Here is a 27,695-nt window from a genome sequence, read left to right as displayed (position 1 = left end):
GACTGTAACTTTGAACCAGTCAACACCAAAGAGGAGACAAATGTCAAGTAAAAATACCAGAATTTTGCAGGTTTTTTCCATTTACAATAGAGCTTAAAAGCATCTGCACATACAGTCTGTGATTAAAATTTGAACTGGAGATATCAAGGATGCAAGCAGGGCAAGAATTCATAGCAGCCCCACACTTACCAGGCTTCTTGGATTCTCCCCACCCTTGAGAACAGTATGGCAATGTTACCCAGAGCACTCGCTGTCCACCCTAAGGGGACCTGGTTCCTCTCTCGAGTTTCAAAAATAGATTTGATATCTGCAGCACAGTTGGCAAATGACATCTGAGTCTGTGAAGAGATTACTCTATTAGCACCCAAACATACGTAACTTGTGGGGCATCCTGTTTACCAGTGAATTGTCTACCACACTTTCAGCCTCAGAAAACACCTCTTTTGTAGGAAGACAGCTCCACCAGAGAGCTCTCAACTGGACAATTTTTAAGCACCACTGCAACTGTAAGTCACTGTATATTAAGGCAAGAAAGGGGAATACTACCAGGTGACGTTCGGGAAGCTGCAGCAAGCTGCTTCACATTAAACCACTGAGGCCAGGCATGTTATGAGCATCTACATTTGCACATTTTTTTTAAAATAATCTCAATGGAGGAGATTTTCAAAAGGCACAAATGTCAGTTGTGCATCTCTCCTTGAACATCAGTGAGAGTTATGGAGCTAAATGTCATCTGTCTCCCCCAGTGAAAAACAGCTTCTCCCAGTAAGTCAGATGTATACAGTCTGTAGATTCCTTGATCTTACGATTTTTGAGTCATCCTGAGTCAAGTTCATTTCTGGTTAACTCCACTGAAGTCAGTGGAATTCGGCTGCTCAACTCTACAAATTCAGAGATGACAAACCTAGATAGAGGCCAATTTAATTCTAGGAGGGAGAGATCTATTCTTTGTGCACAGTCAGATCTGGAGCCTGAACCTCTCTCCATTTAGAAGAGAATGAGTTGCTGGCACCCAATTATTGGAATTCACTCCTCTCTCCCACCCTGGTTCCCAGCAGGTCTAATGTACTGATTGTCAGGGCAGGCTGCAAAGCCCACCTTTTTTGAGGATGGAGACGCATGTTGAAAGCTGAAGCGGGTTTTGGGGAGGATGCTGAGCTTATCTGCCATAGAGTGAAACCTCAAATTAATAAAAGGTGCCTAGAACCCTTAACAGGAACTTTAGATTAATCTAAATATAGAGGCTTGTGTTATTTGTGATCTCTATGCAGTGAATGGAAATTTAGGATTATCTCTACATGATGGTTCTAGTTACTCTAATACTTTGAACTTGGTGTTATCCCCCCCGCCACTGACAGTAAAGTCAGGGTGACACTTTCACCCTCACTGATCACTTCATGAGCCTCACCTCCTGAGAGTGTATCTCCCTGGCCATCAGAGCCAACACCTCCTCCAACAGTTCGGGTCTGTTGCTAAGCCCAAGCTGTTTGATCTCTGATTGAAGAAAGAGAGTGGTTAACAATAGAGCCATTACTGCATCAGACGCCCAACATTCCCTCCCAAGGAGCAAGCAGGACAATTTTTAATAGTACATTTAAGAAGCAGCTCAGATGTAGGCACCGTTCTCATGTAAACGTTCTCACTTTTCCCACCACATGCAGGACAAAAACATTTACATTCAGCTCCCATAATACAGCTGAGGTCCGTACCCCTGCGCCAATCATCATTGCTGATTTAAGGGGAGAGCCATGTATTTTCCCCTTCAATGAATAGTTCCACTAGTTGTACCACCTCTGTTGTCCACCCTCCCTTTAACCACCATCCTAAGAAATCCTGATGTTGCACTGCGAGGCTATCATGGCTGTCAGCCTGTGTTCTGAAGATCCAAGCAGGACAAACATCACAGCATCATGATATTGTACTGCAATAGTTTGTGGCTCTCACCATGGAGGCGTTTAAGTGGCTCTCCAATGACTAGTATGCTGCCTTACCCTGTTATCAGGTGAGCTGTATGGGCAAGCCTTAGGTTACCACAGGCAACCAAGAAACCAAGCTACCACTAACCTTTCCAAAACTGAGGGACCATTTCCAAATGGTTGGCTGTGTCCAATGCTTGAAGGAGATCCCACATTACTTGAGCGTTTGGGTAGAAGAGCTGATGAACAGAGACAGCAGTTTAGCCTGGTATGACTGCCTTGTTCTTCCAGATTTATATCATAAGCTGCCCAAATACATGGAAATACCATCTTACCGAAGGGACCAGTTCTTTATACCACTTCAATATGACATCGAGCTGTTCCATCATACACACCAGAGTAAAGAACCTTGCACTGCAGAAAAGGGAAAAAATGCAGGCTGTCAGAACTCAGTAGTAATTAGATTGGCTGAAATGGATAGATGGAGGACCTCTAAATAGCAATGATCAGATCTGAATGAACTAACATTTCCATGATTAGCAATAAATTGGACATTAAACACAATCAGCTTTGAAGAAGCAAAGTTTTTGGTAGGTGTGACCCTAAGAACCCTCAATGCCATCTAGCAAAGTGTTCACTGTTCTGTACAGCAACTCCTACCAGGCCTGACAAACTCACTACACCTAACACACTGCTCTCATAGTATTTACCCAGAAAGAGCTGTGAGGTGTCTAATGGAAGCTTATGTCACACCGATCCTCCTAATCATTGTGTGATGTATGTACGGGTGATATTTAAGAAGCTGTATGTACGTAGTGAAAATATGTTTAGAATCTGTGTCCTAGGCAGGGCTGACAAGCTGGTTTTGTCAGACAAAGGGATGTGGAATCACCTATTCACCCTGTCTCTAATGGAAATTAAGCCAACACAAAGCAAACCCCATTTGCATGAAAAGTCAACAGGAATAACAGATTGTTGAGGGGAGAGGAGAGGTGAACTCAACACAGGAGAGCACCTCAGGGAGTTATCTGACTCTGAACAAAAACAACGGATTTGGAGGCACCAGAACCTCTCCTGCACTCGAAGGGGTAACCAGGCAGTGTGGTTGCATTCATGAAAACAGGATCTCAACCAACCTAGGCTGAAATACTGCAGTAAAGGCTTAGGTGAGAGGACACTACTTTACATAAGGATTGTTTGCAGTGTTTTTGTAGCTGTGCTGGTTCCAGGACAAGAGAGACAAGGTAGGTGAGATAATCTTTTATTGTACCAACTTCTGTTGGTGAAAGAGACAAGCTTTCAAGCACATAAAGCTCTTCTTCAGTTCTTTACACAAGGACTGCAGCCTGTTAAGTGTCAATCTCTAGCAAGAATGTTACAACTTCTGCTTTATTTGTAACCTGTTGTTCTTAGTACCTTTGATCACTGTCTCTCAAAACTTAACTTTTATCAATCAATTTATATCTGTTTTCACTGTAAACAGATTACAGTGCTGTGTTGTTATATTGGAGCTGACACTCAGCTGAATTAAACAAGCTGAAGTGTTTATACTATTCCCTTAGGTGCAGCAAACTGGATAATTTCTGTGACTGTCCAGTGACATAGGCTAGACACTAGAGCAAAGTTAGAACTGGCAAAGTCCTGAGGAGAGTGCTTGAGTGGGTGAAAGGCTGGTGGTATGCTGGAGCTGGCACAAAAAAAGACTCCCACAAGGCAGGGGGGTAGCAAGGTGACTCCCAGTCATGGGCATCCAGAGAAAGTGTCACAGTGAGCAAGAGCTTTTAGGGTTGATGTAAGGGGAAGGACTGGTTAGAATTAGGATGCAAACATAATCCATCTTGCCTTGCAATACACTAGTCTAAGTATCTCTTCCATGTAACTGCAGATTAATGTTCACATAGAAATGGATGGAAAGTGAACTTGTGCTAACAGATAGATTAGAATGCAGGTCAAAGAGCAGCGTAACACAATCATCCTTCTCCTCCTACCATAGCGTAAACAACCCCTACCGCCAAGTGTTCCCCCAATTCACTGACAGGAAAATCAATGCAGAGGTGTTCCGCTTTGTTAAAATAGCAAACCCCTGCCCTTTTAAACTTGTTAGAACTGTCTCATTGGTACAATATCCAGAACAGGTGAACACCAAGAAAACATTTTCCCCCTATAGATAAGAAACAATTTCTAAGGCTAGTAACAGGATATTTTTGTGAGCTGGTGATTAGCCAAGAAACTACTTCACTTTTGTTTTACTAAACAGACTGTCCTAGAGCCACAAAGAGAAGCATCTCGTCTAATCAAGTCCCTGACCTGATGCAATGACTGAGCTGCCTTATCTAAATCTAGTTGTCTCCTTTGACTTAAACTACAGACTAATAAAGATCCTATCAATCCTATTACACTAACAGCATCTTTGGGATATTGATTCCAATACTGAATTCCTTTCTTGGTGCTTCTTTAACCTTATCCTTCCAATGAGCTTTTCTTCAGGTCACCTCACCATCTCTCCAGACATTTCCTATTATGCTAAATGAGCATGATGCCTGAGAACCTATGGATATGCATATTTTAGATGCTACTGTTAGGCCTGCACAACACTAAGTGTAACAGAATGAAATCTTTATCCCTTTAGGGGTAGAAGCAGGGGACCTGGGACCAGCCAACACTATTCCAAGGCTAATCCCCTTTAAAGAGAAGGCATGCTGGGACACGTGGTTCCCCGAAGGACATGAAGAATGACAGTCCTTTGTGGGATTTAGAGGGGCAGGTGGCAGTCACATGATCAGATAAAGTATATAAGCCTGAATTTTCACTTAGCCTGTGAGGATGGCGGGATAGTAGAGAAGAAACATTCTCCAGAGTCCAAAGCCTGGGTTGGAGACATGCAGGGAGCAGGAGCCTCAGCTGAGAGGGCTGCAGGAGACTGAGGACTGGAAAGCCTTCTGAGCCGAGAGGGAGGGCTATATGGACGCTAAATCCTGTTATAAACTGAAAGGACTAATGGATCCCAGAGCACATGGCTAGGCTAGAAGGTTTGATGCATGTTATTTTATGGTAGTAAACTACATCTAGAAGGGGAGTGGTATTGTGAAGAGCACCACATGTGCTGGTTTGATCAGAACCCAAAGGTAAACTGAGACAGTGGAAAGGCCAGACATAAGATTGAGTGAGCCCCTGCCTCACCAAGAGTTTTTCTCCTTCCTCTATTCTGGCCAAGAAAATGTGCTGGGTGAAAAGACAGAACTAATTTTCCTATAACGTAAGTGGAGCTGTTTAGGGGAAGTGATTTCAAAATACTGAATCTGATGTCCTTTCAAAATTAGTTATTCTACACATTTAGTCTGCTAGCAGTTATGGATCTTAATCAGCTTCCTGTATATTTTAAAGCGCTTTTATTTTACTATTAGATGAGAACCACAAGTAAGCTATCCCCGCTCCTACTCAAAAGGAGAGACTTTAAAAGTTATCTATATTCTAGCAGATGCTCAAGAAAGTCTCCTTCTGCAGAAAGAAGAGTTCAATTTTCAAATCCTAATTTATTAAATATTGGTTTAAGTAAAATGAGGACAGTGTTCTTAATGAATTCATGGTACTAAATGTAGCTGCACCAAACTTACCAATAGAGAGACTGTTGCTGTGCATCTCCTATAAGTTTCCAGTGGTCTCCTGTCTCCAGTACCTTATGTAATCTATATGCGAGCTCAACATCCTTCAGACTGTGGCACTGCAATAAACAAATGCACATTTAAGTTGCTCAAATACAACACTTACATCACATCCTTTCATGCCTGGCATCAGTCCTATTTACAGATTCAATCAGCTGATAGTGAAAGGAAAGTTTAAAAATAAGATGTGAAGAAGCAATTCAGTGCAGTGATCAATTAACCGTTTCCTTGAGCTAAGACAAAGAATCACTTTGGCTGGCTTCACTTAAGGGCAAGTTAAACAAGTGGGGTGTGAGGATGTTTGGACAGTGTTGAAGTGATCAGAAAACATAAGATGGGACAGAGAAATACTGGCCGCCCAAAAAGTATCCCTTTATCTGTATTGCTTGCTGGAAGTTTCCTGGATGATGGCCCAGAGGCAGATGGGTTACTGATTCAGTGGACTGACAGGGGAGGAAGAGAATTTCAGACTGGGAGGTACAAATGAAACAGTGGGGAAATGAAAGACTACTGGAGGCAGCCAAGGCTGGTGGAACTGAATGAGCAAGGAAGGAAAATAGTTGAACCTAGTCTGTGCAGTAGGTCTGGAATACCCAGAGGCAATTCTAAACTAGATTTAAAAGCCTACAGGAAGGCAATGAAATAGAGGACCTTGTTCAAAAGGTTAAATATGAGCAATGAATACTTACTATTCGCATCGCACTGACAAAGAAATTGGCTGAAAGGAAAAAAAATCCAGTCCATTAAAGTCCAGTTTTGAGAAATACTAACCAGCTCTCTAACATGGTTTCCACATGAGGTGGAAGAGGCTTTTCCAGTTATACAGAAGACTCTGTAGTTAAGTTTGATAAAATAGTTGGGATTCCTGTATTACACTTTTAGACTCAGGCTAGAGACCCATTCAGCTAGCTAGCTTTTGGGAGAAAGATCTCTGCAGAGGACTCCATATTCGGGAGTAGGGCAGCTTTGTGAAAGCTACATTCACATGTTTGCTTCAGGACAGTATTTTCAGAGTCAGGTCAGTAAGAAGAGCCACCTGCTTCTCATCTCTAGAGCCTCCAGTAGAGGCTGCAGGAACACACATGTAAAGGCAGTCACTTGTCCAGACTCCTTTCTTCCCCCTTCCCAGGGTACACACTAGAGCAGTGTTTCTCAAATGCAGCCACCGTGGCCGCATGCAGCCACCAGGGGCTTTTCTTGCGGCCACAGCCTCCTGGGCTGTGATGTGGGGGAGGGCAAATTAGAGCCCCTTCCCCATCCCTGTTGCTCCTCGATGTGGGGGCCAGCAGCAGGGGTTGGGCCCTGCCCCTCTCTGGAGTCACCTGGGACACGATGCTGTAGGAGCATGCAGCCAGCGAGTTGCCCACTTTCTCATGGGTGGCAGGGCTCAGGCTTTGCGCTTCAGCAAGTTCTGTCCGTGGGGCTTCAGACTCCAGCTCTGGGCTCTGGCTGCGCAGTGGCAGGCCCCAAGCTCTGGCCACATGGCTTCAGGCTGTCCCTGAACCTTGGCCTCTGGCTGCACGGCTTCAGGCTCCAGCCCCGCCTGCCTCCCTCAGCCCCCATCTCCCCTGGCCCCCACTTCCTCCCACAACCCTCCATCCAGGGCTTAATTTGTCCCCAGGCTTGCCAGGGCTGATTAAGTCTGCTGTGAAAAGTGATACTTGTATGTTTGTTAATATCACTTTTCACAACAGACTTACAAGCTAGCAATAAATAAATTACAATGCTTTGGATGTGTATATGTTCATATTTATTGATTAGCTTTAGGATAACCAAAGTATTTTAGGAAAAAGTGAGATAGCGCCCACGAGCAAGAGTTGGTGGCCGCACTCTGAGGCCACCAAATTTTTTTTCCTCAGAACCTCCTGCACTAGAGCATGTACAGCAGTTGCCTCCTCCCCCTTTCCCTACATCCTTATCCACTCTTCATCACTAACAGATTCCTAAAATAGCAAGGAAACCACTTCCCTTCCACCTGTGATAAATGGGGAAGCCACTTGACAGGGGAAAACCATTCAGTCAGGGAGTATGGAGAAGAGCAACAGCTGTGCAGACCATCTGTGCATAGGCTGGAGAAGTCTTCCTGGCAGTTTTTAAAAACAAGTTTAAATGTAAGAGTGTCCAGTTTGTGCTCTAAATTCAAGTAGTGACTGAAATCATGGCTATATGTGGACAGCAATATGGATGAAAGAATCTAACTGAATTGCCTTTGGGAGTTGTATTAGGCTCACTGTGGAAAGGCATTGAAAAGTTAAGATGCCTTTTTAGGATAGAGAAGTACCATCCTGCTATTAAAATGTTTAGAATATCCATCAGCTACCTGCATTATAACCTACAAATCCTTTGGGATACAAAGTCAAAATCTTGCAGAGAACATTTTAAATTGCTGCGTGGTTTACACGGGCAAGAGTGAATATATACTCTGCAATGCACTCCAAAGGGGCAAGACTCCATTTTAGTGGAAGTGCTAAGTTTAGAGGAATGGCTGGAAGTCTCCAAAAATAAGCTGAGAAATATTATCCACTGGAGAAGTGTAAGAATGATTTGTTGTTGGTTTTTTAAGAGTTTAATTAAAGCAGCTCAGACTAGGCACAAGTCTCATGTAAATATTCTCAGATGTCCCACTACATGCAGGTCAGAGAAACATTTACATTCAGCTCCCATGATTCAGCTGAGGTCTGTACCCCTGCGCCAATCATCATTGCCTTATTCAAAAGTGATATTTCTTTTGCGATTCCAAAGGAAAATCAAGAGCAGCGTGGAAGAGTCAGAAGAGTCCTAGTTTTTGTTCAGCTACGTGGCCTTTTCCTTCAGTGATCATTCCTAGCATTTCACTCGTCTATACCATGTCTGCTATGAATGAGTGTACTGAGTAGGTCTAAAAGCAAAGTAAGACCATCCTTATGGTCTAGCCACAGCGCATTAGGCTGCCACACAGCAGTCAGTTTGGGATGAGACTCTGGGTCCGTAGTTCCTGGGACACCATGAATGGAAGGGTCCCAATCCCAGCAAGAAAAGCATCTGTCTGGATCACTCTGTGAGTTCCTTTCAACCAACATAAGGAGCTGTGATGAAAGACAGCAGAGGCAGTGTGGGGAGTCGGGTGAAAAACCACTGCAGAAGGGCCAACTCTTTAATGTAAAACATTAAGGGCTTGTCTACACTTAACACACTGCAGCTGCATTGCTGTAGTACTTCAGTGTAGACACTGCCTATGCTGATGGAAGGGGTTCTCCCACTGGTGCAGGTAATCCACCTCCCCGAAAATTCTTCCATCAACCTAGCACAGTCTACATGAGGACTTCGATCAGCTTCGCTACGCTGCTCAGGTGTGTGGATTTTTCACACTCCTTGTAGAACTGATAAATGAAACTCTTTTTAATTGTTCACTTTATTAATGTAACTTCTGTTCACCACTCACTACGCTTGCCTACACTGTAACTTCTGTTCCATATTGTAATTCAAACCCCATTTTAAAACACTCACTCCATTTTGTAAAAGCTTCCTCCAACCTTCATTTTTGCAAACCCTGCTATAAACTTATTAGTTTAGTTTAGATGTGTGAATGAGGTATGTATGAATGACGGAATCAACCTCCAGCCCCAGCCTGTCCTGATGAGATAAAGTTCAAATACCAATGGCTGAAGACCTAGACAACAGCCCTAAACAAAGTAAGAAGCATCCACCCTAAAAAGAAAAGGACAACAGAACAACAGAAGGAAGATCAAAGCCAGGTTCAAGGCTGAAAGTCACGCCTGCAATTGATGGGTGATCAATCTAAACCCAGAGGCAGCGTGACACAGCAAGACCTATAGACTTTGAATCCAAACTAAAAGCCTATAAAAAAGAAGGGTGAGATGAGAGACTCTGGGTAACATTCTGCTGCCAACATGGAAGAACATCGGTGCCTGCCCAACAGAGATCCAGCTCAGCCTTGTGCGCAGCTTTCCTGGCCAGTTCGCTGCCACAAGCTACGAACCCAAGCTGCAAAATCAAGCCATGAACTTAAGCTATCTTCACGACTGGTAACTATGCAGCAGCTGCAGAACACCTGAAGAGTGTGTGTGTGTGTGTGTATAGGTATTATAATGTGAATGTGTGTGTGTGTGTGTGTGTGTGTGTGTGTATATAGGTAATAGGTACAATGTGTGTGTATAAGAATTAAGATATTAGTCATAAATTGTTATCATAATAAATGTGGCATCTTTGCCTTGTCCCCTTTAATAAGATCCTGCTGGTTTTTACTGGTCTAATATAATTGGTACAACACCCTGAGTGACCTAGCTGAGACAATCTAATTTTCTAGGGTAGATCAGTCCTAAAACTAAGAGGAGAAAATGTAGCAGACAGATCATCCGCAGATTTGTTTTCAAGGGTCAAGAAAGTTTTCGGCAGAGTAGCCTAGTAGACTACTACACATCTAGCAATCCACATTTGTCAGAAACACACTTGTTGAGGCAAATATAGTAAAGTACTAGTTTCTTTTCTATAGCATATGCTTCAAAATCTAATTTTAGAACTAATTTGTTCAGCCCATCTGACATTTCCATTCACTGATCAGATCTGCTCAGTACAGCAATAGCAACACCACACCTGGGACACTCTGAATCTTTGTCCCTCCTCGCCTACTACAGACTAGAGTTGTTTGAAGTACGGCTTTCCATTAGGCTTCACTTTATACAATTTTATACTAGTCACACAGTTCTGCAATCAAAACCCATCTAATGTCAAGAAAAGCAATGACTTTCTGGAAATGCTAGCAGACCTTCTCCAGAAGTGTGTGGTGCTGCTCCACCGCTTGCTCCTCTCAATACTGTCCCATAAGAAAGGAAATGCTGTGTCAATACTGTGGAGCTCCTTCAAGAGCACAGCTGGTGTTTTATGCTCCACCCCCATCAACAAATACTGCACTATATTTAGACAAATCAGTAAGCTACTAGCTCAGGATACCCTTGATTTATCTATGCCTGCTGGACTTATCTGCAGTTCACTGGACAGCTCACCTATGTTTATTACATCACAATTGAGAGCAAGTTGTTAGATATACCAAATTACTTACCATCGTCTGGATCCTGAGCAACAAAAGTCTTTCCTTCAATTTCATCCATCACTTCATAGATGATTTCCATTGAGCCTGGGGCAGATATGACAGCATGATGAACATATATACAATTATCAGATCTCCGTTGTGTTACGCAGTTCATTGACAAGGTATGTCTAGCAAAAGCACCATGGAAATGGAACCAGGTGTTGGTGGGATTCTGAAGGCAGCTCAAGTTCTTAACAGTTCTTTTTTCTCCCTCTCACCATGGTTTTGCTGCTCCAAATCAGCTGCAGTTTTGTTTTTAAATTAAAAGTTGCCCAGCTGACATTGGATTTACATAACACAACGGGACAGCTTCAGAAATGTAGACATTTCCTAAAAGGCCAATTCAAGACCCCTACCCAAAGGCCAAGCAAACAGACCTTAAGGGCATGGGATTTGCCACACTGGTTGATGAGATGAGCAGACAAAATCCAAACCATTCAACCAGATACCAGTGTAGCTGTCTCACAAACATTATTACAGCCTGTGAACTGTAGTAGTGCCCACTGCAATCCTTCCTTCCCCACCCTCAGGGATTTTGGCTAGTGGACCATGTGGTGGTGGATTCCACAGGTCAGAGCTCTGTCTTTCTCCCACTCATGCTACACAGAGTACCATATACAGCACTGTTCCCGAGTAGCAGGGGATTCAGAGTCCCTCTGCATGGCCTATCCTATGTCCAGTATAGTGCTGTGTTCAGGGTTTGCAAAAGTGTAGGTTTTCTGTCTAACGCATGATCACAACCCAGTCTTCTATTTGCTGATCTCCAGGTGGAAAGAGTATCTCTTCTGCCTCCACAGAAAGTTCGCCAGAGAGAAGAAGCCTTCCCTCCTTAACACAGGATAGGAGCCCCCTTAGCTTTTTCTAATGAGCTATTTGGGCAACGCAGCAATCAGAGAGGCAATGCATATGATCCTTGCAAGATAGCTGCATGACGTGACAGTATTTTCAAACCATCAGACTGCTGCTTTCATCCAAGCCACTTTTAGGTACTCAAAACAATTCGTAACTAAGACACAGAGCAAGTTTATATTGTACATACCAGATTTATAAAATATACCAAGGAGATGTTCAAATGTTGCAAGGCTGGGTTCTGCAATGTACAAAGACACTGAGGTGAGCCTGGTAAATGGAGGTAGGCAAAGCTTTACAACTCAACTCTAAAGTAGCAGCAAAGAGACATTGCATAAAGAAATTTTATATTTTGTCTATGAATACCTGTGTATCTGCTAAAGATTTATTAATAGCAAACGATTCTCTGAGACTAAATAAATAAATAAATCTAACATGGCCCTAGAGAGGACATTAATCATATTATTCTACCTCTTAAATCAGTGGAGTAAAAGAAGCCACATGTAGAACTTGTGTAGTTAATAATCCATTTGATTATTAATATCACACACGGAATCCTATGTTACACATTACAGATGTACAATTATTCATAGATTTAGACCTGAAGGAACCCACTACTCATCTAGTCTGATCTCTTTCAGTCAGTAATTCCTGCATCAAGCCCACAACTTCTGGTTAAAATAGAGCATTTCTTTTAGAAAGACACCAGTCTTGTTTTAAAGACTTCATGGGATACAGACTCCACATCTCTGGAAAAAACTGTTAATGACTATTTACCCTCACTGTTGAGCATATATTCAAACTAGAAATAAGGTGCATCTAGCTTCAGCTTTGAGCAAATCTATATCATTTTGCCTTTTACTGCTAGATTTACATGCCAGTTATCAGAATATTCTTCCCACACAGGCACTTAGACCATGAGCATGTCACCTCTGAACCTTTTCTTAGATAAATTTAATAGATTCAGCTTAAGTCTCACTGGGAAACAGGATTTTCCAGTCCTCAAATCAGTCCTGTAGCTTTTTCCCAGCATCCTTTTTGAAGTGCTACGCACAGCAGCGGCTCCAGGCACCAGTGCTACAAGCGCGTGCCTGGGGCGGCAAGCCATGGGGGGCGCCCTGCTGGCCCCTGCGAGGGCTGCAGTCAGGCAGATGATCATAATGGTCCCTTCTGACCTTGAAGTCTATGAGGTCCGCCGGTCCCGTGGATTCGGCGGCTTGCCTGAGGGATGTCTGCCGGTCCTGCAGATTTGGTGGCAATTCAGCGGCGGGCACGCCGAATCCATGGGACCGGCCAACCTCCCGCAGGCAAGCCGTGCTTGAGGTGGCAAAAAAGCTAGAGCCGCCCCGGCTAAGCAAATCTCATTAAAAAAAAAAAAGAAAGAGAAAAAGCAGCAGATTTGTTTAACAAGACCTCTTTTCTATCAAACCACATTGCTACAGCATTAATTGTTTGTCTGCATTATTTTTACAAGTTAGTTTGCAAGCAAACCAAGAGGCATTAAAATCGGAACTGCAGGAACTTCTGCAAAGATTTGAAAACTGTATGCTTTATTTCATATTACTTATATTATAGTAACATCTTACGGCCCCAGTTTAGATCAGAGCCCAGGCACTGTACAAACACATAGCAAGAGAAAATTCTTGCTCTGAAAAACTTAAGACTAACAAATAATTATGGATAACTGTATTATATCGGTTTCAGAGTGGCGCAAATGTCCCCTAATTTGTTTATTTACAAATGACACTTGCCTGAACCAGCATGAGGCTTGATCCTGCAATCTTTACAAGCCCCAAACTCTCACAGGCTTCAAAGATTGCAGAAATGAGGCCCCTGGTTTTAAACATGCAAAGCAGTATTCCTCGACATGTCACAAAGACCTGGTCTACACTACGCGTTTAAACCGAATTTAGCAGCGTTAAATCGATTTGACCCTGCACCCGTCCACACAACGAGGCCCTTTATATCGATAGAAAGGGCTCTTTAAACCAGTTTCTGTACTCCTCCCCAACGAGAGGAGCAGCACTGAAATCGGTATTGCCATGTCGGATATTAGGGTTAGTGTGGCCGCAGATCGATGGTATTGGCCTCCGGGTGGTATCCCACAGTGCACCATTGTGACCGCTCTGGAAAACAATCTGAACTCGGATGCACTGGCCAGGTAAACAGGAAAAGCCCCGTGAACTTTTGAATTTCATTTCCCGTTTGCCCAGCGTGGAGCGCTGATCAGGACGGGTGGTGATGCAGTCCCAAATCCAAAAAGAGCTCCAGCATGGACCGTACGGGAGATACTGGATGATCGCTGTATGGGGAGACATATCTGTTCTATCAGAGCTCCGTTACAGAAGACGAAATGACAAAGCATTTGAAAAAATCTCCAGGCTATGATAGAAAGAGGCCACAGCAGGGACTCAGCACAGTGCTGCGTGACAAGCGTAACGGACAGCCAAAGAATCAAACGGACGCTCATGGAGGGAGGGAGGGGGGACTGAGGACTCCAGCTATCCCACAGTCCTCAGCAGTCTCTGAAAAGCATTTGCATACTTGGCTGAGCTCCCAGTGCCTGAAGGGTCAAAAACATTGTCCAGGGTGGTTCAGGATATATCTCGTAAATTTACCCCCCCACACCCCACCATGAAAGAAAAGGGAAAAAAATCGGTTCCTGCCATTTTTCAATGTCAATGTATGTCTACTGCATGCTGCTGGTAGATGCAGTGCTGCGGCACTGAACAGCAGCATCACCTCCCCTTCTTTTCCTGATGGCAGATGGTACAAAATGGTGGAAAACCGTCATCATCCCGTGAGCGCTCCTGGCTGGCCTTGGTGAGGTTGGCCGGTGGCGCCTGGGTAAAAATGGGAATGACTCCCGGTCATTCCCGGCAGATGGCACAAAACAGCTGGTAACTGTCCTCATCATAGCAACTGGAGGCTGAGCTCTATCAACCCCCCACTTTCACGTCTAAAGAAAAGATTCTGTACTGCCTGGATTATCATAGCAGTGGGAGGCTTCCTCCCCCTCATTTTATCTCACTAAAAAGTCTGTGTTTCTTATTCCTGCATTCTTTATTACTTCACCACACAAATGGGGAGACACTGCCATGGTAGCCCAGGAGGGCTGGGGGAGGAGGGAAGTAACGGGTGGGGTCGTTGCAGGGGCACCCCCTAGAATGCCATGCAACTCATCATTTCTGCGGGATATCTGGGGCTCCGACACAGAGCGGCTGTGCTCTCTAGTACACTTGCCCCATATTCTAGGCAGGACTGACTATTTTTAGACAGAACATAAAGAAGGGAATGACCTGGGGAGTCATTCCCATTTTTGTCGGTGCGCCCCCGGCCGACCTCAGTGAGGCCAGCCAGGAGCACCCATGACAGCAGCAGACAGTACAGTACGACTGATAACGGTCATCTCATCGTCAATTTACAATGGCACAGCAGACGGTGCAGAATGACTGGTAACTGTCTCTGCTACCTTGCATAGGCAAATGAACGCTGCTGTGTAGCACTGCAGTACCGCCTGTCAGCAGCATCCAGTACACATTCGGTGACAGTGACAAAAGGTAAAACAGGCTCCATGGTTGCCATGCTATGGCGTCTGCCAGGGAAATCCAGGGAAAAAGGGCACGAAATGATTTTCTGCCGTTGCTTTCATGGAGGAAGGATTGAGTGACGACATTTACCCAGAATCACCCACAACACTGTTTTTGCATCATCATGCATTGGGATCTCAACCCAGAATTCCAATGGGCGAGGGAGACTGCAGGAACTATGGGATAGCTACGGGATAGCTACCCACAGTGCAACGCTCCAGAAATCAACGCTAGCCTCAGTACCTGGACACACACCACCGAATTAATGTGCTCAATGTGGCCATGTGCACCCGACTTTATACAATCTGTTTTACAAAACCAGTTTCCATAAAATCAGAATAATCCCATAGTGTAGACATACCCAAAGTTTTAACTCTCAGAAGCTTGTCTTTCTTTGGTCAAGCCTATGATGTATTAATCATTTGTACAGTACTTTAGAATAAAGACTGGATTGGGACTCATGAGAGTCAGGTTCATTCCAGGCTCTGGCACTGATTTTCCAGGTTACTTTACCTCTGTGCCACAGTTTCCCTCATCTGTAAAATGAAGATAATTATACTGACCACCTTTGTAAAGCACTTTGAGATCTATGGAGGAAAAGCTTTATGTAAGAGACGGGTTTAAATTATGCCCTGCCTCAAAACTCCTCTGGCCATCACCCTAAAGTTTGCTATTTTGGAAGTACCTTTAGGAATATCTAATAGAGTCTAAAGCGGCAAAGAGTTCTGTGGCACCTTATAGAATAACAAATGTATTGGAGCATGAGCTTTCATGGGTGAATACCCACTTCGTGGGATGCATGTGGGTATTCACCCACGAAAGCTCATGCTCCAATACGTTTGTTAGTCTATAAGGTGCCACAGAACTCTTTGCCGCTTTTACAGATCCAGACTAACACGGCTACCCCTCTGATATTTAATAGAGTCTAGGGCTTTCTCTTACCTATGTTAAGTGCTTTCATTTCCCTCAGTATCTTTAGGGAGATACCCTTGCCCATACCACCACATTTCCTCAGAGTCTTCAAAACAGCATTAAAAGTTAACAGATTTGGCTGCACCTTCTGTTGAACCATGTGCTTCAGCAAGTCCTATACCAAGAAAAAAAGGTAAATAAAACTACACTGCTCTGCGCTTTACTCACCACAATTCAGCACTTCTATAGAACTGCAGGTGTCTCCCCTGTCTTTATATTTCTGTTCCTCAGCCAGTGGATGATTGCTCCCAAAACTGTACATTTACTAATGCATTATCTAGTCTTGGTTTAGATTTCCCAAATTACGGGGCGGCAATAAATTTTCTTGGGTGACTATCAGAAAAACTTTTAAGTTGAGTTCTATTAGATTGGAATACTCATCTTAATTTTCCTTCTGGATGTCATCCCGTTAGTCAAAGTCAGACACTCTTATGTTATCCCAACTAATTTCATCTCCCTCCATAGTTTTTTATATCTTTCATATATTTGTAGACAAATTCAGTGCAGAACTTTGTTTAGAATGCTTGCTCACATTCCTTCTTAATTACATACCCATCCACTAATTGGCTATTTCCTAAAGGACACACGAATCCCTCGCAAAACAATATAAGGATTTTTTTTTGTGCCACTGTTCTACAAAAATTAGTATTAAACTGGAGTACTTTCTCTGCAAGCACTAATTATATTAGCACCTCATTAGAAAGCTTTTATTTCTAGTATTATTCAAAACACACTTTCATTTACTCCAAACAAAACGAGCCGCCAGCCTCTTCCCTCCCTCATCCCTTTCTCATCCTTACTTCAACAAGTTCCCATCTTTCAATGTAGTTTTCTTTCACTTCTGGGACTGCTAAAATTAGGGCATTGAAGGTGTACACATCAGCTGGAAGATTTAAGAAAATTTATTTCACAATGAGCAGTTGTATTTTACTAACAAGTACATCTTTATATGGGAGTTTATTGCATATTGCTAACACGGCTCAGTTCTAGGCAAAGTTTTCCTGTGAACCTGTTTCCACATGTTCGTCACACTGGAAAAACAAACAGAGTTCACATTCAGCTCCCATGATCTAGCTGAGGTCAGTACCCCTGCGACAATCATCATTGCCATGGAAGAAGAAATAGCTGAACAAAATTAGAATACTTTACAACATTCCAGAAAAATGGATTTTAAATAACAGAAGATGCATTACAAATCAATCTGTCAATTATTATAGAAAAACAGAAGACAGAAAGACACTCACCGGTGTGCCTGTCATTCAGCAAGTCTGTGTACATATCATGAGCCCTCACGCAAGCCCCATGCTGAGAGAAGACAAAAATGTGTTAGAGATACTGACATAGCAAGCTGGAAATGAGCCAAACAAAAACTGATATCCTCTGGAGATAATAGTACCTTCACCATTCCTCTGATCATTGTGCAATAGGAGTGTGCATTTCTCTCTGGCATTAGGTTAAATATCCTTTCGGCATTGTTGTTCTCCCTAAACTCAATAAAGAGTAGAACATTAGACAGGAAGGCCAGGAGGAAGATTAAGTAGTTTATGAACTGTTTTGAGCGGGAAGTTCCGTGAAGAATACCCTCAGGAAAGGAATCTAACATACTACATCTGTAGTTTGCTGTATTCTACAGAAGAGTAGGGGTGTTACTTCTGGGATCCAGGACAAATTCTAATTTGGACAATTCTATTTTACCCAACAGAACTTATCTGGCAGCATCAACTGGAGTTGGTATTATTTTTCACTTCTTGTCATCCATTGAATCCCCACAGTGTCCCATACAGAAGTGACAAATGTGATTTCTATTTGTAATTCAACTTCTAAAGCTTAAAAATCACTTTGTCTAGGGAAATTTTTAGGGTGACCAATGCCATGGCAACTAAACATAAGAATGGCTATACTGGATCAGACCAATGAGTCCTTCTAGCCCAGTATCCTGTCCGACAGTGGTCAGTTCCAGGTACTTCAAAAGGAATGAACAGAACAGGGAAATTTGGAGTGATCCATTCCATCATCCAGTTTCTGGCTGCTGGAGGTTTAAGGACACCCAGGGCATGAAGTTGCAACCCTGACAATCCTAGTTTGCAGCCACTGATGGATCTATCCTCCATGACCTTACCTAATTCTTTTCTGAACCCAGTTATACTTGTGGCCATCACAACATTCCCTGGCAACAAGTTCCACACGTTGATTATGTGTTGTGTGAAGAAGTACTTCCTTTTGTTTGTTTTAAACCTCTGCCTATTAATTTAATTGGGTGACCCCAAGTTCTTGTGTTATGTGAAGAGGTAAATAATACTTCCCTATTCACTTTCTCCATACCATTCATGATTGTATAGACCTCTATCATATTCCCCTCCCCACCCCCGCAGTCATCTCTTTTCTAAGTTGAACAGACCCAAGTCGTTTTAATCTCTCCTTGTATGAAAGCTGTTCTATACATTTCTGTTGCACTTCTCCGCCCCTTTTCCAATTCTAAAACATCTTTTTTGAGATGAGGCAATCAGAGATGCATGCTGTATTCAAGATGTGGATATACCACGGATTTATATACAGTGGCATGATATTTTCTATCTATCCCTTTCCTAATAGTTCCTAACATTCTATAAGTTTCTTTGACTGCTGCTGCACATTAAGCAGATGTTTTTAGAGAACTATCCACAATGGCACCAAGGTCTCCTTCATGAGTGGTAACAGCTAGTTTAGATTCCAGCATTTTGTATGTATTGTTGGGATTAAGTTTTCCCACTTAGCATCACTCAGCACTTATCAGTACTGAATTTCACCTGCCATGTTTTGCCCAGTCACCCAGTTTAGTGAGATTCATTTGTAACTATTCACAGTCTGCCTTAGACTTAACCATCTTGAGTCATTCTGTCTCATTTGCAAACTTTGACATCTCACTGTTTCAAAAATGATCTGGGAAAAGGGGTATTGTTGAACCACATAGGGCTCAATACAGATCTTTGGGGGATCCCGCTATTTACCTTTCCCATTGTGAATACTGACCATTTATTCCTACCTTTGTTTCCTGTCTTTGAATCAGTTACTGATCCACGACAGGACCATCCCTCATATCACATGACTGCTTACTTTGCTTAAGAGCCTTTGGTGTGGGACCTTTTCAAAATCTTTCTGAAAGTCCAAATATACTATGTCCACTGGATCATCCTTGTCCACATGCTTGCTGACTCCTCAAAGAATCCCAATAGATTGGCAAGGCATAATTGCTCTTTACAAAAGCCATGTTGACTCTTCCCAACTCATCATGCTAACCTATGTGTCTGATAATTCTGTTCTGTACTATAGTTTCAACCAATTTGCCTGGTATTGAAGTTAGGCTTACCAGCCTGTAATTGCCAGGATTGCCTCTGGAGCATTTTTTTTTTTTTTTAAATAGACATTACACTAGCTACCTACCAGTCATCTGGTACAGAGGCTGATTTACGTGATAGATTACATACCATAGCTAGTAGTTCTCAAGTTCCTTCAGAACTTTTGGTTGAATACCATCTGGTCCTGGTGACTTCTTACTGTTTATCAGTTTGTTCCAAAACCTTCTCTATTGACATCTCATTCTGGGACAGTTCCTCAGATTTGTCATCTAAAAAGATGGCTCATTTAGCTTCGCTGTAATGGTCTGGTCTTCCTTGAGTGTTCCTTTAGCATCTTGATCATCCAGTGGCCACACTGATTGTTTGGCAGGCTTCCTGCTTCTGATGTACTTAATTGTTTTGCTGTCAGCTTTTGTGTCCTTAGTTAATTGTTCTTCAAGTTCTTTCTTAGCTTGCCTTCTTCTACTTTTACACATGACTTGCCAGAGTTTATGCTCCTTTCTATTTTTCGCCTTAGGATCTGACTTACAATTTTTCAAGGATGTCTTTCTGCCCCTCATAGACTCATAGACTCTAGGACTGGAAGGGACCTCGAGAGGTCATCGAGTCCAGTCCCCTGCCCTCATGGCAGGACCAAATTCTGTCTAGACCATCCCTGACAGACATTTATCTAACCTACTCTTAAATATCTCCAGAGATGGAGATTCCACAACTTCCCTAGGCAATCTATTCCAGTGTTTAACTACCCTGACAGTTAGGAACTTTTTCCTAATGTCCAACCTAAATCTCTCTTGCTGCAGTTTAAGCCCATTGCTTCTTGTTCTATCATTGGAGGCTAAGGTGAACAAGTTTTCTCCCTCCTCCTGATGACACCCTTTTAGATACCTGAAAACTGCTATCATGTCCCCTCTCAGTCTTCTCTTTTCCAAACTAAACAAACCCAATTCCTTCAGCCTTCCTTCATAGGTCATGTTCTCAAGACCTTTAATCATTCTTGTTGCTCTTCTCTGGACCCTCTCCAATTTCTCCACATCTTTCTTGAAATGCGGTGCCCAGAACTGGACACAATACTCCAGTTGAGGCCTAACCAGCGCAGAGTAAAGCGGAAGAATGACTTCTCGTGTCTTGTTTACAACACACTTGTTAATGCATCCCAGAATCATGTTTGCTTTTTTTGCAACAGTATCACACTGTTGACTCATATTAAGCTTGTGGTCCACTATGACCCCTAGATCTCTTTCTGCCATACTCCTTCCTAGACAGTCTCTTCCCATTCTGTATGTGTGAAACTGATTGTTCCTTCCTAAGTGGAGCACTTTGCATTTATCTTTATTGAACTTCATCCTGTTTACCTCAGACAATTTCTCCAACTTGTCCAGATCATTTTGAATTTTGACCCTGTCCTCCAAAGCAGTTGCAATCCCTCCCAGTTTGGTATCGTCCGCAAACTTAATAAGCGTACTTTCTATGCCAACATCTAAATCGTTGATGAAGATATTGAACAGAACCGGTCCCAAAACAGAACCCTGCGGAACCCCACTTGTTATACCTTTCCAGCAGGATTGGGAGCCATTAACAACTACTCTCTGAGTACCGTTATCCAGCCAGTTATGCACCCACCTTATAGTAGCCCCATCTAAATTGTACTTTCCTAGCTTATCTATAAATGCCTTTTTAATGTGTTGTTTAGCCATGATGGCATTTTTATTGTCCTTACTGTTTTTTGTTTTTGTTTTTAATTTTCTCCTATTGCTTCAGAAGTCTTCAGGATGACAGATGTAACATAGCATCAGAAGAAGTGGGTATGCACCCACAAAAGCTCATGCTTCAATATGTCCGTTAGTCTATAAGGTGCCACAGGACCCTTTGCTGCTTTTACAGATGTAACATAATTGCATTAAACTATTTGCTCGTCACATGTAGGCTTTTCAGCCCACCCTCTCTCAAACATTGCAGAATATAGACTGTGTATAAGATTTACAAACTACTCCAACCATGTTAAGCCAGAAGTCATGCTATTCTTAAATCTCTTACTGGATCCTGATCACCACTCTTGAAAAAGTGAAGTAGAACCTCAGAGTTACAGGCACCTCCAGAATGGAGGTTATTCATAACTGTGAACAAAACTTTATGGTTGTTCTTTCAAAAGTTTACAACTGAACACTGATTTAACACAGTTTTGAAACTTTATTATGCAGAAGAAAAATGCTGCTTTCCCTTTTTTTAAGTAGTTGACGTTTAACACAGTATTGTACTGTATTTCCTTTTTTAATTTTGGTCTCTGCAGCTGTCTGATTGAATACTTCCAGTTCCAAATGAGGTGTGTGGTTGACTAGTCAGGTAGCAACTCTGGTGTTCTTAACTCTGAGGTTCTACTGTATATCTTAAATACATTTAGATATGGTATAAAGATGTGCCAGCTGCAGATATGTCAATAGGTCTTTACAAACACAACAAAAAGAAACTGCAGTCTTAGTGCAAGATTCACATCCACACTACATTTAATAAAACCTCAAGAGATTGCAGGAACACTTTCTATACATACCTCCACTTAGGGCCAATGAAGTCTGAGGTCTTCCATGAACGCCCCCTTCGTTTCCTCTGATCTGGAGCTGCCTCCTGAAAAGATTTTTGCCATTAACAACATTTGCAATGAATTAAATATCAACCTTTTATTAGAAGTCTAGCAAGTGATAGCTAGAATTAAACAGGCTAAAGACAGCTCCAAACAAACAACATTTATACACTGCAAAAGAAGTCCAGTGATTCCCTGCCTTCCCCGCAATCACCAGTGGAGCCATGTACAGTGTAGATATTGCTTGCAGGTGAAACCGTATTTTTTCACTTTTCCTCCCAATCTACAATAGATAAGTGAATATGAACTGCAAGTGAACTCATGCATGGCACATAAAAAGAAGAAGAACATTAGACTCCTCTCATCATGTATAAATCACAATTGGTTTGTCTGCCTTGAGATAAGGAAGCCAATTTGCATCACCTTGTTTGGTGCTTAAAAAAAAAGGAAGGAAGCTGGATTTTAATACAGATTTTCTCTCTCTCATATTGCATGTTGGTTTATAGGAGAAGTATGTGTGTTGGTCTCCAAAATCAAATGCATTAGGATGCATTAAAGGTACACAATCAGGTCAGAAATGACATCTCTGTCTGAAAGTGTTTGCTGCCGTCATTAATCGTTGCCTCAAAGTACAAAAAAAGTAAATATTAAATGAGAGTGTATTTCAATTACTTGCTTATTCCTGTTTCCCCTTCAGAGCCAGATTCACCCTGTTGTTACTTCTTTTAATTATAAAAACATAGCAGTCAGAAAAAAAAAAAAAGTTTTCCACCTTCACCACCACACTGGTCAACAACAACTGTTTAAGCATGGTTCTTGCCAGCAAGGTTTCAGCTAAGACTGGACAGCTTTTAAAAGTAGGCCACTTTGGTCAGTTCACAAGATTTATAACTACAATAAGATATTCCAAGTGGATACAGGCATCATGCCTCTCCAGGCACCCAAGGTGTGAGGATGTTCTTGCCATCACATGTGCTCTCCTACTATTTAAGCAAAAAGTAATTAAACAACCTCGTTACAGTTGTTTGTACCTCTGATTCTTCCAGCTCCTCCTTTTGTTCAGACTGGTCTTCCCTAGCAGGCTCTCTGTCTCCATAGAAACATAACAGATCCAGAAGACGGTTTGATGTCTCCAGAGATAAAGGGGTTCCTGCAAGCAATGAGGAAGCAGAATTATGAAACATAAGAGACATTGTTTATTCAACACTCATGAAATGGGGCTCTTCATTGACACCAAAACATGTCACAGCGTACAGAATTTCCAGAAAGCAAACTTCACATGAATAAAGATGAATTCAAAAGCAACACTCCCAAAATCGCACATCCATCTTACACAGTCATTTCGGAATGGAGTGACCAGACGATGGCATTTTAGTACCCGTAAAAAATGTCTGACTTTTTGGATGGAACACTGATGCCACTGCAGGCTACCAAGAGCATGAACAAGATGTAGAGCTTTGCTGACCAAGTATTAGCTGGTGTGGGGGTGACAGATAGTGGCCAAGAGTGAAAGAGCTTCAAAACCAGTATAACCCAAACTAAAACACCATAAGCTTTCAGTAAAGGCTCCTGTGCTCTCCCCTGTCAGAGAAGCTAGCGAGGGACAACCTGTTCTAGGACAGCAAATCACCTCCCCTATCAAAAACATTTCATCCCAAAAAGCTTTAAATTAATGTAACGGACTCCTCTCCTCTCCATTTGTTAGGGCAAGCCCTTCTCAGCTTCCATCTCCCCATATTTCTTTTTAGCTCTTCACTCAAAAGGCCTTGCATTCCAAAGTCTTCCCTGCTTCTTGACAGACATATGGCCCAGATTAACTAGAGTGGTAAAAGAAAAAGCCTATCTTGGAACCTCCTCTCTCGACACTCTTATCTCCCACTGAGCGAGCAAAGTGTATCATTCATGAGACTACTAAGAATGTCTCAGTGAACAAGTGATAGCTGATGAGAGCCCAAGATTTAAGAACCAGTTCCCAAGAATACAAATCAGTTCTGCAACTGTGTACTTTAACATTAAACCAGCTTCACCCTACGTCTAGGTCTCCATTCACATAAGCTGGCTGCCAAATTCAGTTCTGTAGCTTAAGGTGGTACCTGATTGCAGGAGCTGATCAAACATGTCCACAGAAGCTTTTACTCTTCTAAGCTGGATACGTTCTTTAAGAGCTGCCTCACTCACTTCTTCAATCTGAGGTGCAAGATTCTCTGGCATCAGGCACTAAAATTAAAGAGCACATAGGCTGAATGGATGCTTTACTCCTGGGGGAATTCTGTACCACTTTGTATGTGCAGAATTCATGCCGCCCACAGAATTTTTTTTCCCTGCAGAAAATACATTCTGCACTTACACTTTTTGTCCAGTAGGGGCTGCTGTGGCACCAGAACAGAGGGCAGCTGCTCCCAGGTGGGAGCAGCCAGCTGCAGACAGGGGGGAGAAAAGGCTGTGTTCCTCACAGTTCCCTGTACCCATGGAACCACATGAGGCAGCATGGGATATAGGGGGAGGATGGACAGCGTGGGGCAGATGGGGCTGCTGGGGAGATCACAGACTGGGGTTCACAAGGGCTAGTGAGGTGCACAGATACACATGGGGACGGGGGAGGGAGGTGCAGGGCCACATGTGGATGGAGGGAGGAGGGGAGGCTGAGTGAGTGTGAAGGGCCACATGGTGATGGGGATAGATGTGCCTGACTGAGAAAGGCTAGGGGCCAGCTAAGATTGCATGGGGAAGACTCCCCAATAATCCCTACCCCCAGAAAAAACACAAAAAACCCAAAATTTGTTCCACATCTCTCCTACACACCCAACAACCCTCCAGGTTCAATCCCTGGCTCCTTCCCAGCAATTACTTCCCTTCTCCCTCAGGTACTCCATTTCCTCTGACTCCTCAAAACCTTTGCACTTCTTCTGAGGGGTGTGGGAAATTAGATTCTGTATTGTAGTTTAAATGAATTATTACTCAAAGTTCTGTACTAATATGCCTAGTGAGGAATCTATTTGTCAAAAAACATTCTCTGAATCTTTTTTTGGTATCTATATTATTATCAATATACTTGCTGACAGGTATTTTGAAATAATTTATGAAAATATTTGAAACTGGGGTGATATTGTGTTATTCTGACAAATAAAATATTCAGAATTTACTTTTTGGTGCAGAATTCCCCCAGGAATAATGCTCAATCCATCTAATAGCCAGGACACCAACTGAAACGTATTACCCATCCTAAAAGCCATTATGGCTCCTCCATCTTCCGCACCCCCGCAAAATGTAATAATAGAAGTGAGAGTGTAGCATGAATCATTTTCTGAGGATTAGGGACTGCATTTCCTAAGTGGCCAGTCACATACTAACCGGACCATCAATACTAAAATCATTAGAATTAAAATTAAACCAGAGCTATAAAAATCAACTAGATCTATTCACTCTTTACTTCTGCCTGAAAAGCCTTGACTGACTTTAATCACAAATGTTATCTGAGGTTTTAAGAGATGTTCCCTTTGGTAAACCCAAATTGAAATGTAGCTTATGTAAACAAGAGAACACTCAATCATTTAGTGGTAAGTCATAAGCTTTTGCCATTTTTAGACTAATTTTTGGGCCCAGTTCTATAATCCTTATGCACAGTCCCACTGCCCATATTGCTACATAGCAAAAGTAGAGATAGCACGACCACAAGAGCAGAGAGTTTACCGGTATATGAGGCTCCGCAATGTCCTTCTCAAAGAATCGAGGGAATTCGTTAACAATATATCTTGCAGCATTTTTCCCAGACTCCTTGGACAATGAAAATAAACGCTGTATAGGAAGAAAAAGGATAAGTTTGTTTCTTTACAATACCTAAAAGGTTGAGTGATAAAGAGGATAACCTTCTAGAACAATTAATCTTCGGAAGGATTAAGTACCTCATGCCACCCCCAGAGCACGAACACTTCTTAAGGATAGGAGAACACTCCTTTGCTATCTCAGCTGCTAAGCCCATTCTTCCACCCCCATCTCACAAGCTCTTCACTTCATGCCTTCTAACTGCTGACTTCCCTGCTGGAGATAACCGAGCTGCTGCTCTGCAAGTACCTCTCTTTCTCTCAAAGATTCCTTCCTCTCAACACTGTTCTTTCCACGCACTCCATTATACTATGGCTGTTCTGTGTAAGACTGTAAGCTCTTACAAGTTAGGACAATTAGTTTCTTATGGTATATAGAGCAACATCTACATTTACAATTCTGTGCAGATGTTTTAGCTCCCTTTTAATTTTACTAAATTGCAAGTTTATACTGTATTGCAAGCATCAGCTCTAGAGACAGTATTTAAATTCACTAACCATTACACATAAACACAAAGGCTTGTATTCCTCAGAGAAAGTCGCATATCAGCAAAGAGCCTGGCACTGCAGGCCAGTGGATAAGGCATTAGACCAAAGAAACAGTAGCAGTTCTGAAAGTGGAAAGGAACCAGGCAGCCAAGTGCCAAAAAGGGGGTGGGGGTGGGGGGAGGGAGTGTCTGAGCCTGTTCGGTGGTGTTGCCCCTGAGCCTGCCCAGAAGAACCTTATAAGCAATAGGAGATCAGAAATACTGAAAGAAAAAAATATGCTGAGCATGTTTAAAGAATGATCAGAAACTTTATTTTCTTCTCCAGTTAAAAAAACCCCAAGCTGTCGACTGTCCTCTTAATACCTGGGGGTAGAGGTCATCAAAGTTTCCAAATGGAATACTTACATACTCATAAGAGTTTCTAGGGATAAGGTAGGGGTCATCTTGAAACATATAATGTGCAGCTGTAGGATCCTGCAGAAAGGAAAAGGCACAACTTAAAGTTTTAGACAGATGTATTGTAGATATATCTTATTTCATCTCTGAAATTAAAAGACTGTCAGCAGGTCTAGTGCAACCACCTCTCTACCCCATTTTAAAGAGGAATATATTTATGTAGCAAAAAATTCACTAGTTTGAAATGTTGCGGTCTTGGTTTGGGAATAAATGATTAAACAGTTTTTCAGAGGTACGTAATAGGTATACACAGATTATTAATATAGTGATCACATTAGATGGGGACCTAAATAACTACGGGCATCCTGAAAGCAGCAAGTGCCTTAATTGCCACAGAAATGAATGGGACCCAAGGGCTCTTAACACCTTGCAGGTTGCACCATGGAGGTTTGTTGGGCTATTAATTCCAGGAATCAAACACATACTAACTTCTCTAGGACTCTATATTCCTAAGACTCTCAGAATCTTGATTTAGAAGATTTCTGGTCTTTAATCTATAATGATTTTTAAACAGGTTCATTTGGCACAGTCAGAGTGAAAACCAAGGGCCTGATTCTCTGCTACCAAGCACCTTGCATAATAAATACAAAACTCCATCAAATCAGATGCTAGCATTTTAAATACGCTTCGCACTCATGCTGCACGGATGAAAATGTCTGCACAAAGTGCATGGCAACCGAGAATTAGGCTCTTGTGGTCCACGGTGCACGCACAATATCTCCTCATTCTTTAACAGTTCAACATTGGTCTGACACATTATCCTAACATATTACTACAGAGCAACAGTTCCAGACAGTTTATTCATATAAGACTCAAGGTGCGAATGATGCCGGCAAGTTTGTGTTCAGATGACAATTAGGATCCCGTTTTTCATTTATGATTGTGGCAGGTATATGAAAGGTCTCCAGAATGCAAGTCTAGTGTATTAAAAAGCAGCACTAC

General features: G+C 42.4%; 1 protein-coding gene and 3 non-coding genes across 5 annotated transcripts in view; all 4 read right to left on the bottom strand.

The window, feature by feature from the left end:
• Positions 1 to 27,695, bottom strand: part of PTCD3 (pentatricopeptide repeat domain 3) — a 37,787-nt gene that overhangs the window by 6,397 nt on the left and 3,695 nt on the right. For both annotated transcript variants that reach the window (XM_050947720.1, XM_050947719.1), the window contains 17 exons: positions 26,703 to 26,771; positions 25,679 to 25,783; positions 24,082 to 24,205; positions 23,020 to 23,138; positions 21,959 to 22,032; positions 17,475 to 17,562; positions 17,323 to 17,383; positions 16,879 to 16,961; positions 16,049 to 16,193; positions 11,707 to 11,757; positions 10,638 to 10,712; positions 6,268 to 6,296; positions 5,531 to 5,637; positions 2,252 to 2,330; positions 2,065 to 2,155; positions 1,409 to 1,494; positions 190 to 338 (listed from right to left, as the gene is read on the bottom strand). In XM_050947720.1, coding sequence (XP_050803677.1) covers positions 190 to 338; positions 1,409 to 1,494; positions 2,065 to 2,155; positions 2,252 to 2,330; positions 5,531 to 5,637; positions 6,268 to 6,296; positions 10,638 to 10,712; positions 11,707 to 11,757; positions 16,049 to 16,193; positions 16,879 to 16,961; positions 17,323 to 17,383; positions 17,475 to 17,562; positions 21,959 to 22,032; positions 23,020 to 23,138; positions 24,082 to 24,205; positions 25,679 to 25,783; positions 26,703 to 26,771 — 1,535 coding nt within the window. The remainder of the gene's footprint in view (positions 1 to 189; positions 339 to 1,408; positions 1,495 to 2,064; positions 2,156 to 2,251; positions 2,331 to 5,530; positions 5,638 to 6,267; positions 6,297 to 10,637; positions 10,713 to 11,706; positions 11,758 to 16,048; positions 16,194 to 16,878; positions 16,962 to 17,322; positions 17,384 to 17,474; positions 17,563 to 21,958; positions 22,033 to 23,019; positions 23,139 to 24,081; positions 24,206 to 25,678; positions 25,784 to 26,702; positions 26,772 to 27,695) is intronic.
• Positions 1,602 to 1,733, bottom strand: LOC127048513 (small nucleolar RNA SNORD94). Its single transcript, XR_007773707.1, has one exon. It is a non-coding gene; the product is annotated as a small nucleolar RNA SNORD94 (small nucleolar RNA).
• LOC127048514 (small nucleolar RNA SNORD94) lies at positions 8,154 to 8,286 on the bottom strand. Its single transcript, XR_007773708.1, has one exon. It is a non-coding gene; the product is annotated as a small nucleolar RNA SNORD94 (small nucleolar RNA).
• On the bottom strand, positions 17,054 to 17,189 carry LOC127048515 (small nucleolar RNA SNORD94). Its single transcript, XR_007773709.1, has one exon. It is a non-coding gene; the product is annotated as a small nucleolar RNA SNORD94 (small nucleolar RNA).

This window comes from Gopherus flavomarginatus, chromosome 3 (genome assembly GCF_025201925.1).
Source record: "Gopherus flavomarginatus isolate rGopFla2 chromosome 3, rGopFla2.mat.asm, whole genome shotgun sequence".
In the NCBI taxonomy this organism is placed as follows: Eukaryota; Metazoa; Chordata; order Testudines; family Testudinidae; genus Gopherus; species Gopherus flavomarginatus.
This window is presented reverse-complemented; position numbering and strand designations above follow the sequence as displayed.